Consider the following 17,709-nt stretch of genomic DNA (forward strand, 5'->3'; position numbering starts at 1 on the left):
GTATAAGGAAAGGTGTTATGATTGCTAATGAGATACCAAGTCACCAGAGTCAAAATTGGTTTGAATGTAAGCAAAATACTAAAAGCTTTTGACGTAAATTTCGAATAAAAAAAAATCATAATTTTTCAATAAAGGTGCGATTTCAAATAAATATACTATCACTTTGAAATTAAATGACAGTAGAATAATATTTATTGAGCGAATTTAACATTATTGAACGTTCATGCATGGTAATCTTCACAAAACATTTAAAATCTAATGCAGTTGACATTTATATTGAATCGGATACACCCACATCTTAAACGTATTATATAAGTCCTTTGGTACACTTGGTACATATTGTTGATGATGACTATTGTAGTGCAGCTTTTTATATCTAAAGTGAATAAATAAGATTGTCCTTGAAGCAAGTTTCCGTCCTTAAGAAATAAACAGAACCGGAAAAACTGACGCGATCGAAATCAAAATCAGTTATGATTTTCTTTTCAAACAAAAGTCAATAGTTTTCAAACCAGTAAGCAAAATAAATATTGGAATATGTAATCCACCACTTCACCCCTTTTTTCCTGTTGTGTATTTCTCGTACATCTATAACGATCTTAGACAATCTCTCCGTGTTTGAGTCACCCATGATACCTCGGCCTCACCACTGGAAAACTACACTGTAGCCTCGACTTCAAAGATTGAAATTGCTTCTTACTTAGATGTGTACTAGTGTTTGTCTGTTTGTCTTTTTCATTTTTAGCCATGGCGTTGTCAGTTTATTTTCGATTTATAAATTTGACTGTTCCTCTGGTATCTTTCGTCCCTCTTTTAGATGCTCCGTTTGGTATTTAAAATGTAAGACTGCACAAATTATTAAAATAGTTACCCCTGATAAAAAAATTACATACAAATATTTATCTGAAAATAATTAATCAAAACGTTTGTGTAGATGAAACACGCATCGATTTACAATAGATATCATGGATACAACCGTATCATCATTAAGCCAATGGCATGTATATAATTATGCTTGTCTATATATACGACGTATTTCACAACTATTTTCACAGTTGTTAATTAAATTGTGGTGTGTATGCTTTGACAAAGAAACAAATTCAAAGCTAATTTAACAAGAGGAAGCCCGCAAACGTAATTGGAAGGTATTATTGACATCTTTTATAATATTGACTCAACATATATAATGTTGACTGCGAATTCAATTTCAATGAAACCAGTTTTGATATAATTAAATAATAACGGAATCGTTAAAATTACCTTAAATGAAATATGCAGTATAAAACTTTTTCCTATTTATTAAACAGTGGTTGAACCAATTTATCATTAGGAAAAAAACATTTTGCCGATCAAGTTTTCATCGCAAAGTGATTAACACCTAAAGCTCTATCGACGTGGCTAATTTCCGGAATATAATCTGTACACAAGATAGAATATATGGAAGAAGCTAAAAAAGGAAATTGAATTATTCATTTATCAGGAAAAAAGCAGCGGGACAGAGTTGAAACTAGATATCTGACATTCACACGAAAGAATAAAAATAAAACTTTTTAGAATTCATTTAAGCGGCATCATCAACAAACTAAGATGAAAGGATGGATAATCAGGCTCAAGTCAGCATAAACAAAACGTACACTTTTTTAAAAGATGGATTATATCACAAATTTTTACTATTGAAATATACACTTGACTGCGATCGATTGGTCTATCTAAATACCTTCCGTTGCATTGACAGTATTATGACATAGAACCTGTCTTTGTCGTCGTATTACACGGAACAAAAGTGTTTCACGAAGGCTAATGGTGTTTTCAGTAAAGCCCATTATGTTTTAGATCAAGTGTCAATCTGCGTCGTAGTAAAGGATTAGAGACTTATCTCCGATCACGGACGAGAAATCCATTGATAGCATGCCCTAAGAGGATTTGTATGTTCATTTCCATATGACTGGAATAATAGGATGTTGGTAAATTTAAATTCATTGGATAGAAGTTTACTTAATAGAAAATATCTACTATTTGATTAATAATAAGCTGACAGAGATTTTTCGGTAAGCGTTTATTTATAGACTTGTAGTATTGTGCAAACTTTAATTTCAGAGGATGTACATTTTAACAAGGGCTTTTTGAATTCTTGTCGGTAAGAGTTTAATCATAAATTAATAGAATTGTGTAAAGTAAGAAGAGCTTTATGAATTCTTTTCGTTAATCATAAAATAACAGAATTTTGCAAAGTAAGAAGATCTTTCTAAATTCTTTTCGGTAAGCGTTTAATCATTAAACGATCATATTGTACACCGGCAGTAAAAACTTCAGAAATTGTATCCATAAGCGTTTAATAATATAATGATAAAATCGTGTTAGATAGTAAGAGCTACCAGAATTTGTTTCTGTAAGCGTTTTATCATAAACTAAAAGTATTGTACAAGATACGAAGAGCTTTCTGAATTCTGTTTTCAGTAAGTCTTTAATCATCAAACGATAGTTTGTGCAAGGTTATACAGTTTCCTGAATCCTATTTGGTAAGCATTCAATAAAAAAAAACTATAGAATTGTGCAAGGTAGTAAGAGCGATCAAAAATCTTTTCGGTTTAACATTTGCTAATAGTATGACAGAATTAAGCAAGGTAGTAATTACAAATGTATAAGAGCTATCAGAAATCTTTTCGGTAAGCGTTTAATAACGAAATGATAGAATTGTGTAAGGTAGTACGAACTACCAGACATATTTTTGGTAAGCGTTTAATCATAAAATGAAAGTATTTTGCAAGGCAAGAAGAGCTTTCTAAATTCTTTCAGTAGACGTTTTAAAGATAAAGCGATAGATTTCAAGGTAACCAATAAAGTTATCTGAATTTTGTTTGTAAGCCTTAATTATTAGATTAAAGAATTGTACAAGGAAAAAAGAGCTAGCAGAAATCAAGTCGGTAAGCGTTTAATAATAAAACGATAGAACTGTGCAAGTTAAGTTGTGCCAAATACGGCTAAGGTAATCTATTCCTGGAATAAGGAAATCCTAAGTTTTCCAAAAAATTCAAAGTTTTGTAACAGAAAATTTATAAAAATTATCACATAATTGATACTCATGTCAACACCGAAGTGCTGACTACTGGGCTGGTGATACTCTCGGGGACGAAATGTCCACCCGCAGTGGCATCGACCCAGTGGTGTAAATAGTTATCAAAGGTGGTAAGCATTTCCTGCACCGAATACGGCACCTGTCGTGTTATGTCTTTGTTCAGTTCGGAAATGATGGAAGGTTACGACTGAGGAAGAATATCAGATATGATTTCTGACACACTTTTGTCGTAATGGCCAATCAGCCCATGATGGCGACCGTAAAATTTCTTGAGTGATAACTTTAATTTGATTGATTCATAGCCCTGTCTTATCAACTTTCGAGAAAGCAGTATTCCTCGTTCAACAAAATCAACGTTCTTTGAGCTAACTCTACAGTAACGTTCTATTAATACACATATACTCCATATGCTGGTGCGACTGGGATGTTGCTACACACAAATGGAAATTCAGTTGACTATAGGAAAAGCAAAATTATAGCTATTCAATATTTTTTTAAAACTGTATAAGGGATTACCAAGAATAGTTATATAAACATGAAAGTAACTTTTCAATGTCACCAGTTGGCAGTTACTGTCAGTGATGAAAGGTTTTTAGTGACGTAGACGTAGACAAAAACGAAAAGGGGGTCAGGTTAAAATCTTTTGTATAAAAAAAATGAATATAGAATATAGTCAAGAAGTAAATAAAAATTCTATTTCATTTTCATTTTTTTTTTCAGTGATGTTTTATCCTCGTGGTACCTTTAACTTCGCCCCAGCTCCTATTCCCATTTATATATTTTATTGTCAAGTTTTCAATATGATACTCAATCTGTGTGTGTGTCCATGTTTTTTTTTCTTACTCTTTCTCGAACGTAAACATGGTAAAGCAGTAAATATTTGTTTTGTAAGCAATATGTATGGAATCGATTCCCAATTGTCATGAATACAAATGATATCTTGTTGGAAAGTTTTCGAGCAAACAGAAACAAGAGCATCGGAATTAATTGCTCTGAAATGCATATTCAGAGTCATAAAAGATGGTTTTATAACAAAAAGTAACTAATCATTGATAAATTGATAGTAAAATAAGGTTAGTTTTCAAATACAAAAAGTATAGATCTTTTCAATGTTTTACGCCGGATATTTGTTAAATGGCGCCCGGTGGCAAACGCAATGCATGTTATAGGGAAATTGTAAAATACATACACAAAAACTATGCAAACCACATTCATATCGAGTAATTTAACAACCATAATAGCAATATCCAACGCACTGTTCTGTTCGTATTAAATGTAAAAGTATAAAAAGTATATTTCAAAATGACATTAATCTTCAAAGCCTTCGTAGAATCACAAAGTTTAATTATCAGGAGGATTCTACTAGCCTAAAGCATGAAAAACTATTAAAATCCTTTATTTTAGCATTTAAAAGATAATTATTTGGGTAAACAGATACAAAAGATAAAAAGAATAATTACAGAATTTCCACAGGGAATGTTTTAAAAGTACATCAGTTTTCTCTCCCTATGTTAATGGTAAGGATTGGCCTGGAATATTACAAAACATAAGATAAAGAATCACAAATGTTCAGAATAAAAATTCAATAGAAACTATATGAAGAATTTATAGAAAAGTTCCCGTGGCACTCGTCTTATAATTATAAAAAAAAACGATACCATTTTTGCACAAGATGTATTTTATAGCAGTAGTGGGGTTCTAAAAATTCAAGTTATTAAATTCTAATTGTATAAGACGCATAAGTAAATAATACACAAAACAATAGTGTTGCAATACAATAGTGTCGCAGGTACCCTCGTACTGGATTCGACGTTTACGTGAACATTACAAAGAAAAAATGAAAACAACCTTAGTAATACAGTCAAATAAAAATAAAGTATAATCGAATGACATATAATCAAAGTATTATATCTGCACGATACAAAAAACACAACAAATTTACCTCCACACTGATCTAGTTCGTATTTCGTGTTTTTACTGACAAGGGATATAACTATATAAAAATGTTAAACCCAAAACCTAGCGCGTATCTCCGCGTCTGTTACATATTTATAATTGTTAAGAAAGCGTAATACATACTAGATTTGATAACAATAATTAACGAAAACGAGTTTAACCTCGCAACATTTTGTATGTGCTTGTCCCAAGTCAAGAGCCTGCAATTCGGTGGTTGTAATGACATCAAACAATGCAATCTTGATTACTTAAATTCGTCTCTTAATAATTGCTTCACAATTTTAAAATTTTCACTTTCCAAACTTGTTCTTCCCTTAGCTCATTGTTGTTGACCTTTGTTTTTGAAATACTTGACCTCAAACAGTTTGAGTAAAAGTCTTTCCGGGTTTGAAATAATTAAAATATCAATAAAGAGGAATACAAAAAGATTATAATATGACATTGTTAGTATGATACATTGTGTTCTCCTTGATTTATTAGTAATTCAATTTTTTTATTGATGATAATTATTTTGATGATAAGCCTGACAATGAAGTATTTTTTCCAGCACTGAGCTAACGCTACATGCACATCCACCGGGACAAACAACTTTACAGATACAGAAAATAAAACATTTAGATGATACAGATGCACAGAAAATAAAACATTTAGATGATTAAACTAAATGCACAGGAATATAAAAGTCAATGGAATGGTTATGGTTTTACTAATTAAATTATTTGAAGGAAAATAAGCAAATTCAATTAAAAAATAAACGAAGCTAATACAATCATGAAGGAATAAAAGCGAGGACCTTGTTATACTGTTTATATTACCAATATCAAACCTTTATACGTCCTTACAAAGTGATTCTGAAGAGTTTCTCTGTGTAGATTGTATATACATGAAATGATTGCGATTTATTCGAGGAGAAGTTTTTAAGAAATCAGGATAAATGAAGCAGATAAACTTCATGTAACTAAACAAAATAATCGATTTTGGTCCTAGTCTAGTTAAAAGATACCGAAAGATCCAAGGTCACTCGAAAGAAAGATTTTACTGTGCCGAAAGTAATTTAAAAAACTATGAGTGAAAAAAGTCTGAAAAAGGCTTTGTTGAAAAAATCATCGTCGCCTTATCCGGAAAGAAAGAAAAGACCTCGATTGAAATTTGCATGGAACCGTGAACAAGCGGTAGATTACGAAAACTGTAAACAAATTGATATCTTTATTCAAGACGTGATTGAGAAGGCTAAAGAGGATTACTTAAACACTTATTCACAACAAAATGGTCAATGTATGGATGAAGATACACCAGGTAAGATTTACGTATTATGGTATATATAAAGGGTAGGGTTGGTGGTACATGTACTTCATTTCGGTTATCTTTAATTGCTTAGGTCTGTTTTTCTCTATTTTTTCTAAATTTTGCTTGATATTCCGTATTCTTTATATATTCTATCCATATGCTTCTATTCTGTTCATTTGGAAATGTAAAAATATGATAGTTGATATTTTTTACAATAAGCAATTTCATACTTCATCACTATAAAATGGATTGCACATTCACGTACGAGACTGAGTCTTGCTTGATCATCGTTCTCCAATGAGCCTTAAATACAAACACAAAATGTTCCATTTTAAACCCAATCAATGTTGCTTATATATCTTTGTTGATAACACTTTTTTTATTTGAATTGGTTTCTAGTAAGATATTGCACATTACTCGACAAATAGTCACAGCACTATTCTCCAAGTTGCAATACTAGGACACATAATTCCAGAACGTTTTTATCATCAAGTCTAGTTATATTGTCTTTTCTACTTTAATGTCTTTTCTCGATAAATGAAAAAAAAAAACATTTTTGTGTACGACAAGAAACATGAAATATATAATTTTTATAGACTCAAAGGTAGTGGAATGAATAAATCGAATGACAGAACAAGAAACACAGCATATTTACGATTATTATAATAGTGATTTTAAATATTTCTGACAAAATGCTGACTGGTGAATGTAGATTCTTCCACTATAACCATACGATATTTCTCCTCTCGTGAAACAACTGTCGACAAAAGTATAACATCTTATCGTACAGTATTTCTCAATACAGGAATAGTGTATCTGTGTTTTTAATATTTTCGCTTAGATATCGTGTTCTTATGTCAGATGTCGTCAAATATAGTCGCTGTTTATCGTGACATTATTTTAACAAAATCAAATCAAAGCAAGAATATTGACGTCAAAGTTGAGATCAAACAAACCAGATGAGTGATTAAACAGTTTTGAAGGAGTACACATTAGGAAAATATTATCCGAAAGCAGTCACCCTAATTGCATAATAATGATGTATGTTTAAATGAAATGAACAAAACAAATTTAAGTAAGCAATCATAAGCAATTGCATATCGAAATTTTTACAAACAAAACATGTTGAAAATTTTTAGGCATCTTGCTTTGCTGTCATACCATTCAGTTCCATCGTACCTAATGAAAGTATATCTAGAAGAGAGTTTAGTTGTTTTTGGCTTTGAACTAGCGTTCAGCAATTACGAGTACTTTCAGTTCTGCACTTTGTGTATTTGTCGTTAGTTGTTGCTTTTTATTACATTTTGTTTTTCGTTTATTGTTTTGAAAAAAAAGCAACCAATTAGTCATCTTGTTTGTATTCCTTTCATTTTTGTCATGTCGGGATCTTTTATAGTTAATTATGCAGATTGGATTTTGCTCATCGTCGAAGGCCATATCTATGGTATTTGGTGAACAATTCTGTCATTAACAATTAAACTCCATCTTCTTTTAAAACGGCACGAACCATTTAAAAAAAGATACGCGTTATTTTAGTTTGTTGCATTTAAACAACAATCGATACCGCCACAAGAACCTAATTTAAACGTAAACATTCAAATTAAATAACAATGATTTTTCATTTGAATTATCGATCAATTGAATGCTTCGTTTAGGTAAAATTTGTTTTGAAAAATTAATGTTGGAAATAAAACCAATATAACCGAGAAATTAAAGTACTACATGTACGTTTGTATTTCTGATACCGACAAATAGCAATTTTAATTTACAAAAAGCGTCAATAAGTCAATCTTGTTTGTACAAAATGATTTTTAATATTGAATCATAGTACAAGGGTTTATCAAAATGTTTGAATGATCTCCTAGCAATTTGTATTTCCTTTCGAAATATTCTTTCAACCCATGCAACCTAATATAGTACATGGAATATATACATTGTCATGTTCATACCAGGCCTTGAAGGCATAAAACTTTGCTCAGTGCTTGGAGCACAAAAAATCGTGCTCGAAACATGAAATCCAGCAATTTGATTGGTTGATTTTCGAGTCTGAGTACGGAAATCATGCTTGAAAGTTTTATGACCGTGAGGCCAGGTCTTGTATTATGATAGCTAAAGTGGTTATAAACTTTTCTTTCACCACGAATGTGACCTACCGAATTAGTCTATTTACCGGGGTTGTAATAACAAAGCAACACGACGGGTGCCACATATGGAGCATGCTCTGCTTACCCTTCCGGAGCACCTGATATCACCCTCAATGTTTGGTGGGGTTCATGTTGCTTAGTCTTCATTTTTCTATATTATGTCTTTTGTAATGTTATTTGTCTGTTTGTCTTTTTATTGTTTAGCCATGGCGTTGTCCGTTTATTTTCGATTTATGAGTTTGTTTGTCTCTCTGGTATGTTTCGCCCTTCTTTTATAGTGAGTTATCAAATTATCCTTTGAGAAACAAATAAATCAAGTCACCTTTTTTAATCTTACTATACAGAATGGGGTTTGCTCATTGGCGAAGGAACTAGATTGACTTGTAATCGCTCATATAATCTTCTCCTAGTACTCTGGTAAATAGTCGCCGAATTGGCAATTATACTGCATGTCCTTATCTTTATACTAGAAACGATATTATATAATTGTATTTTTTTTTTAATATTAAAAAGTATAGTAGAACAAGTTTTAACGTTTTTAATTTAGTTGAAACCATATATGCTTATGAAGATAACTAATTATATTGCCATGATATGAACAGTTGTTGAAGGCGACATGTATAATTGTAGAAGGTCAAATCATCTGAATTTGGGCTCTGGAAAACAATAAAATTATGCCGCTTCCCTTATCGTTATATAGAAAGAAGATTTTATACTGTAATTTTAATGTTAAAAAAGGATAGAAAGACCAGATTTAGCGTTTTTAATATAGTTAAGACCAAGCTTATGAAGATAACTATAATTCTATTTACATGATATGAGCAGTTTACATCATAATTTATTTAGGCTTACAATAAGATGATATTAAAATCCCCTGATGTGTTCCGAGTATAAAAGCCAGTCGTAATGGTATTAACTTTAATGCCAGTCATCTCATATACCACGGATACCACAGAGAGATGAAGTAATGAAATATTAATGATAAAATATTGATGAAGGAAGGCAATATAAATAGAGTGACATTGCGGAGTGTGTGAAATTATTACAAACCAAAAAGATAAAAACAATTAAAGAATATACAGATGCTTAATTTTCTTCAAGGATTTTGATTTTTTTTGGTTGCGTATTTTTCTGGTGTTATGGTCAAAGTTTCTCGCAAATTCTCGATCTTTTTATTGTAATTAATTTACTATTAATAAAAAACATCTAGTTTTCTAATGATTTCAATCATGAAAAAAAACCATTTAAAATAGCACTTATATGAGCAGGTGATAATATTTTTTATATTAACCTGTTTTGACCTTTTTCAAGGCGTTGTTAACTGTTATATGATATAAATTGTGAACTGTTTACTGTTTTTGCAAAAATCAAGGTTTTGTTCACATGTTAACGGATCACCTATTGCCCCCTCTTACATTGCATGGACACCGTTTAGTTTTAACGAATGATCAAATGATGATTGGACGTTCTCAGTATCGAATGTAGTTTCATCTGCAGAATTTAAATACAGATACAAAGGAAATATGAACGAATTAAAACGATGGTTTATTCCTGCTGAAGTCTGCCTCGACTAGCTCCTGGTATAGATTTGTTCTATTTAAAAAATAAGGGAAAATGTAATCTATATCATCGCGTTGCCGCTTCATGAAGGAAACTGGACATCTTCTTTAAATATAAAAATAACAGGAATCTTTAAACTTAAAGAAACTTCACTGATTAGCTTTTTGATAAGGATTTGAATTTTAAATTGCTACAAGCACCTAACAGTATTCCTAAAATCGGAAGATTGTTTTTTGAATATTTATGAAGTGATCCAGATAGCGTAATAACAGTTTAAAGGTTGTTTTTTGTTGTTGTTGACAATCATGGCTTAATTCAAGACGGTCGCCGCCAATGAACACGCATAAATATGATCAAACATGCAAAATAGATACCCCGAACTTCTTATCTACCGACTAACATATTTTTCAAACACATACCGACGAGAGTATGGTAAAGTTTTTTTTTCGTTGTTGAAGGTACATGTAGCAAACAATTGCTTATATCATCTTCATGTGAACTTTGGTGGACAGTTGTCTGATTTGCAATCATATTACATCTTATCATTTTTTTAAAACAATCCTGTACTTCTGTTAATGTGATCTTTTATTAATTTCCAATTGTTTTCCTGCTAAACAAAACCAATGAATACAACGGTGGAGATATACTAATGCCATTTACAAGAAATATGTTCATACAGCTGTCTAGAAAGTATATCACATAAGAAAATCCAATTCAAGTAACTCGTAGTAAATGTATCTCAATTAGCAGGCTAAAACATTAAATGACAAAAAGGACACAGCATCCTTCATGGGGGAATTGTCAGAATCAGAAGGGTTTTAGGAAAATGGCCAACATGAGCTAACAATCTTGAAATAAAAAAAAATGGGTGTTAAAGCAAAAATTGTGGGGAATAGACAAAAATAGATAATGTAATACTGTTTAAAATACTGTTTAAAGAACACAAAGAACATAGAGAATAAAGATATCAAATAATTGAATAAATAGTAGTGAAAAAAAAATGGATTATAATTTTACAGAATAAGCATGATTTTTTAACATAAGGACCCCATCCAGACCATCTTTTAAAGAGATTATGAAGTGTAAAGTGCAAACCTTTTAGATAGTTTTATTTTCTTCATCGATTAATTATTTGTGAAATACGGATAACGACATCAAATCTAGACAGTAATGAGTTAAACGGATTAATTCCGCAAAAAGAAAAAAAAGCTCTCCATCTGAAAATGAATTCATTATTTTGTCGTTTTCTATTAGTGCAACTGTGCTAAGGCTCTTAAAATAAAAGACGTAATATAGTACGATTGCAAGGCAAATAATCGGTTAATTAATTCTCTTTTTAGCTTGTATATGCTATTTTACAACTATTTACCAATATTGAACATGATGAAGAGGGGATAATAGTGTCCTAAAACCAAAATATTCATTTTATGCAGACATAATTGTTGGATAAGTAGCAATAAGGTGTCTGGACAGCTTATATCATTTTTGCCATGTCGTCTTAAATCACTTTTTATAGTTCTTTATTAAAAATAACTTTGGCTAGTAATGAATGACGCTAAATAGTGTTTAATCTTCTTATTTACGCGAGCTTGGATATTAGGAAAATTTTGTAAGTGTACATTGACATTATTTGGTATAAATAGACCCATTAGTAAGATAAAATACACCATTTACTTGCACATTTATATGAACAGAAAATTATACTCCTATTTTTGTTTTTATTTTTTTTACAAAACTCAAGTATTTATGAAATTCAATGTTCAAATACAATTTTTCCATCAATGTGTCTAACACATCATAATTTTATATTTTGCAGAAGACGAAGAATGCAGCAAATCCATCCGTTTTCAAGTTGACCAAAGGTTCACAAACTCAGACCACTGTTGCAGTCGGGTAATATATTTTAAATGTTATAACTGTATTTACACTGTTACCGACATCTTCATTTCTTTTACAACACTTTTATGTATTCAATAATACTGGTTCTCTACAAGAAATGAACATATACATATTCGATCATTTGAAAGCAATGGGAATTCCATGCAAATCAAAATTGCATCAGACCAGGTCTGTCGGTCAGACAATTTTACTCAGTACTCGAAGTATAACATTTGTGCTCGAAACACCAATCCAGTGTTTTGATTGGTTGATTTCTGAGTCTGAGTACAATAAACAGACCCGTGGTCTTCGGAGCCAATGAAAAACGGTATGCACACATTGTGCCAGAAACCAATCTAAGTTTGTGGTAAAGTAAACGAGAGGCAGAAGATACCAAAGGGGCAATAAAAAATCAGAAGTCGAAAATAAACGACAATATAAAAAAAGAAGATATGGTATGATTGCCAATGAGACAACTGTCCACAAGAGACCAAAAGGACACAGACATTAACAACTAAAGGTCAACGTACGGCTTCAACAATGAGCAAAGCCCATACCGCATAGTCAGCTATAAAAGGCCCCGATAAGACAATGTAAAACAATTCAAACGAGAAAACTAACGGCCTTATTTATATAAAAAAAATGAACGAAAAACAAATATGTAACACATAAACAACCGACAACCACTGAATTACAGGCTCCTGACTTGGGACAGGCACAAACATAAATAATGTGGTGGGGTTAAACATGTTAGCAGGATCCCAACCCTACCCCTAACCTGGGACAGTGGTATAACAGAACAACATAAGAACAAACTATAAAAATCAGTTGACAATACCATGTCTACAAACAATCATACAAACAAAATAGAAAACTAAAGACTTAGCAAAACCAATCCGACTGTAAATTGGCGGGGAATTTGTTTGAAAATCAAATTATACCTGCCAAATGTTAAAATAGTTATGCTTGCTAACATCCAACAAATGTAATAAGTCAGTTTGTCTTCATATTTCTCTTTGATCATGCTTTTATAAATCTATATTTATTTGTACTATCAAATACGGTCTTTTATAACAGTAACACTTCTACTTAAAATATTGACTGTCCCTTTGGTATTGTCTTCCGCCTCTTGTGTTGGTCAAACCGTTTTTTTTGTGTATGAAGATAACAAGTTTAACGACATTCACTGCTGTTCAGTGTCTACTAAAAGCATACGTAATCTCGAGATTTCAAAAATTTGAAATCAATAAATATACAATCCCCTAAAAGGCATTTGTGATATAAACTTTAATAAACCTTAATGTCTGGAAATAGGTGTATAATAGACGACTCCAACCAACTTACTTACACTGATTCTTTATTCTAATTCTCTGTATAACCCCAATGGAATGTAATACATATATACTTTGTAAAAGAATACTATAATACTTTACAAAGTGAGTCTAGAAACGTCGCGTCGATAGTTGATGTCATGTGTCCTAAAGGGATTATAAGTGCTGATGACAGATCTTTGCTTTTTTGTGTAAGTGTATTCACCACTAAGCCTTGTCAATACACAAGGCGATAAACAGCATGACATATTGTATAGACGTCTGACTATAACTGTTGATGACAGTGCGTCAACCTCTGATAAGTTCAATTGAGAATGGGTAATGTACCAAAGAGACAACAGCCCGATCAAAGAGCAGATAACAGCTTGTCCCTTGTTGGTGTGTAGGTCCGTCTGTCTCGAAATTGATTACCAAGCTCTAACTTGAGTTTGCTTAAACAAATGTTATGAAATGTATACACACTACTTATAGCCACCAAACATAGATCAAGTTTGAATTTGTGTGGTATGACTTTCATCTTTTTCGAGTAATGTCCCTTCGGAAATGAAAAAAAATGTTGGAATTGCCGTTTGATAATGACTATTTTTAATAAATCAATATGTCTGAGCTAGTACATTGAAACAATCCCGCACCCGATATATGCATAAGAAAAGTCACGTTTCTTGCGTTAAACATATATAAAAACTTTAGAATGAGTCATTATAGAATAACATACAAGTAAATGTTTATTATATATTTCAGGATGATGTTAGTTCAAATGAAAATATTTCCAAAAGGAAAACTACGGGAAATAATAAAGGTTCTTCAGCTCAGGAAACTGTGGAAATGAAAGAATTAGGTAATTGAATATAGACAAATTCATTTTCGTTTTATGAGATACGAAAAAAAAAATTCTATTCTTTTAAATTATTTGTTTATTAGCGATTATACATGAGCTATAGTCCCATTGCAACCATTCACGAAAGAACAAACGTGCTCAAAATTGTACTACATATCCTACGGGCAGTTTATCATAAAGATTTGAAAAATGGCACAACTGATGAAAACAGATTGAAAAGAAATATGTACATACATAATATTGTTCGCTTTCAACTGAGTAATTTGGAGTGTTCAACATAATCCATACTTGTAGCATGTAGCAGTACCTTAAACATACTTATTTTCCACATCAAAGTTCTCGACGATGTCTATCTGCTCTTGTTACATGAACTTTTTATAAAGAAACGTTGTCTTTTCGTGTATATAACAATTGAACGTTGTGTGTCTATGATGATATAGAAAGCAAATATAAGCATTTTTCAAAGTAGGCTATCCGTTAAAATATTTTTCTTTTTCTATTTCAATTCTAATTATAGGTCATACTTGTATCAATTATGAGACTGTATTCTCTTCTAATTTTTCATTGCAATAAGTGCGTTTGAATTTGATTAGTAACTTAAGTTCAAGATTGCATGATGCGTTTGATTCCGGAAATGTATTGCATTGTTGTTAGACGCGCCAAGTTTGATATTGTAAGCTTTATAATCAAGTCCTACAATTATTGGTAAAATCAGTATCTTCCGCTAGAACAATTATGTATATTTGGTGTAATGGTAAAATGTGTTAAGAAAATTACTGCCGCACCGAATTTGTACTTATTTGTAAGAATATATTCTCTAAGCGTAAACCGTTTTCAATTATGTTATACTAGATTATTATTTGTTCAAAACATTCAATCACAAAGGTAAGAAATCCCTTTTAAATGACAACATATTTGCGTCTTCAAAGAAAAATGGCGCTGATTAATCAAAATATTTTCTGCTATGCACGTCAAGTTCGAATTCAGTCTTATTAATTTCTAATGTACAAATAAGATCAAAAAGCTTTAGACGTCACCCTTTAAACACGCAAAGAAATGGTTTATCTATCAAGAACGTTTCCCGAAGGCTACTTTACGATTCTTCAAATGTCAATTCTTTTATAAATATCGACTTTAACATATGTTATGATCTAATTTTTCAATGTTTGATATTTGGAAAATAAATCAAACGTCAATACACCTTTCGCCATATTTTGATTTGGGTTAATCCTTATTTTCGTATTTGTATTTTGTTTTGAATAATTTTGTATAAAAAGAAAATTGGTTATGAAGTGGAAATCAAAGCCAGTGAGTCGGAAAAGGAAACCAGTAGAATTGAAAGAATAATGAGCTTGATTAAACTTCTTAGAACTCGGTTTATTTAAAGCAGTAATAAAAATGAATTGATCTAAAACCATGAAAACCATAATTTGTAAGAACCAATACTGCATTATTTTGTCTGTTGTACTACACACTATATATAACAGCAAGCACCATAATGCATTACACCGTACACTATTCCCCATACACCATGCATGTATACCACTCTTCTATTCCTTTCTCATACACATCATGAACGATTTGCACAACTAAGGTAATTGACGGAACAGCAAATTTCAACTCATATTTTCTCAACTAACCTCAATACTTACAAAAAACTATAAAACATTAGTTATTCAGTATGTACAAATAACAATTCACCTTTTCACCATACAATTGTTTGGATGTTTGAAACAATTCAAAAGCTATACACGTAAAAAGCTAAGTTAAACTGCATCGCAAAAAGAAAAACAAATTGACAGAGCAGATGAGTGCGCCCCTGTATTTCTGTGGAGTTTTTATTTTCTATTTGTTAGAGTTTTCCGGATTGTTGTATGTCTTTTTCTCATGATGTTTTTCTCTAATTATTTTGGTCCATTTGTATCGACAAGGGCAAACATATGAATAACTTCTTCTCTTCTTCCGATGATATCCCTTGACACTATCCTGCAGCGTAATACCTTTAAGTAAATGCATATATATGATATATAAATACTGTTACCGTGCAAACGACTGCAATGGGGCACTAAAACTCATAAGTAGAAGCAAAAATTACAACGTATGACAACAATCTAAATAGAGAGAAAAAAGCCTGCAAAACACCATAAATTAGCAACCCGTATGTTTATGTTAGCTAATCATTGATTATGTCGATGTACAGTTACAATCTTATATTTTATCTTCTAGGTAAAACGTCATACAACGGAGAACGTAAACCTCTTATCGATAAAAGCAGTGAACATCAATGCTGTTCAAACAGAAATATATGCTCACGGCTGTTATTATTATTGACTTGTTATCAATGCCGTTGTTTGCAAGAGTTTTTCAGTGATAGTTAAAAAATTATAGTGTTGCATCTATAAATGTATCATTGAACTGTTACATGCAATGACCATGGATTAAATGTTCATATGTCAATTAAAAATATGCATTATAAAGCAAGGGTATAAAATTGAGAATGGAAATGAGGAATGTGTCAAACAGACAACAGCCCGACCATAGAGCTGACAAGATGTATGTTATATGTATTTAAACATTAAAATAAAATGTGTATGACAATATCATATAAAACATCTCTCATGAAATATCCAGTACACTTAACTTATAAAACTATATCAGGATAATTGTGATACTCCGCTAGAAACAAGAAACCATTCTAGGAACACGGTTATGGCTATGAGACAAAATATACATAGTGTTGTCAATAGTATCTCTGTCCGACTCATCCTGCATATTATGACATTGAATCCAGTCTATAAAGGATACCTATGGACCGGGGAATCGAGACCTTATTAGAGACGAGACTTTTGATTAAGGTTTGAAATACATTTGTTTAAATACAAAGGTTAATAAAAGGATGATGCGACGAAACAATCATTGTTTTGATCTGTAAATAATTGATTTGAACTTGGTATTTTAAATGAAGACAAAAGAAAGGAAAACAACTGTCATATTCTGGACTTGGTTCAAGCATTTCCTTATGTGGAAAATGGTGGATTTGACCATGGTTTGATGGCTTGTTAAACCTCTTAATTGTATGAAAATCATTTAAGAAGTGTTTTTGCTTTATATATTTATCAAAACGAGCACAGACACTTATCTGTCTAATGTTTATGAATGCTAAATTGTAATGTTTTGAACATTACACAAATGGGTTTATATATGCATTTTTTGTGTTAGATTAAGATTTGACCTTTAAAGATTAAGAGTCATGAAACCAGGAACATACCAAATACTATTACATCATTCTGTTGTTTTCATGGTTACTGATTTAAATGAATTATACCAGCAGATAAGACGATCAAGTTTGAATTATCTTGTCCCATAAAGAGAGACAGGCATTTATAACTAGGAATTATTAAGCACTGTTTAGAAAGTAATTGCTAGCTCTATAACCAGTGAATACCAGAACTGTCATACAGATGTTTTGCATCGTGTAATTATTGTGAAATGTGGGAAATTATTATAAAAAAAAAAAATTAAACAGTACAGAAATGAGACAATCTGGTATTTGTAAAACATTATTTTCTACCAAAGATCGTGGATTGATCAAGTATGTCAACATCGAAGTAGTTCTGTTCAAAACAATTGTTAGTGGTA

At 31.4% G+C, this 17,709-nt stretch overlaps 1 protein-coding gene across 1 annotated transcript; it reads left to right on the forward strand.

The window, feature by feature from the left end:
- Nucleotides 1–1,032: 1,032 nt before the first annotated feature.
- LOC139526927 (uncharacterized) lies at nt 1,033–16,694 on the forward strand. Its single transcript, XM_071322104.1, has 5 exons — nt 1,033–2,048; nt 5,580–6,328; nt 11,840–11,916; nt 13,974–14,070; nt 16,297–16,694. The coding sequence occupies exons 2-5, from the start codon at nt 6,097–6,099 to the stop codon at nt 16,446–16,448; spliced, it is 558 nt and encodes a 185-aa protein (XP_071178205.1). The 5' UTR covers nt 1,033–2,048; nt 5,580–6,096; the 3' UTR covers nt 16,449–16,694.
- Nucleotides 16,695–17,709: the final 1,015 nt, after the last annotated feature.

This window comes from Mytilus edulis, chromosome 6 (genome assembly GCF_963676685.1).
Source record: "Mytilus edulis chromosome 6, xbMytEdul2.2, whole genome shotgun sequence".
Taxonomy (NCBI): domain Eukaryota; kingdom Metazoa; phylum Mollusca; class Bivalvia; order Mytilida; family Mytilidae; genus Mytilus; species Mytilus edulis.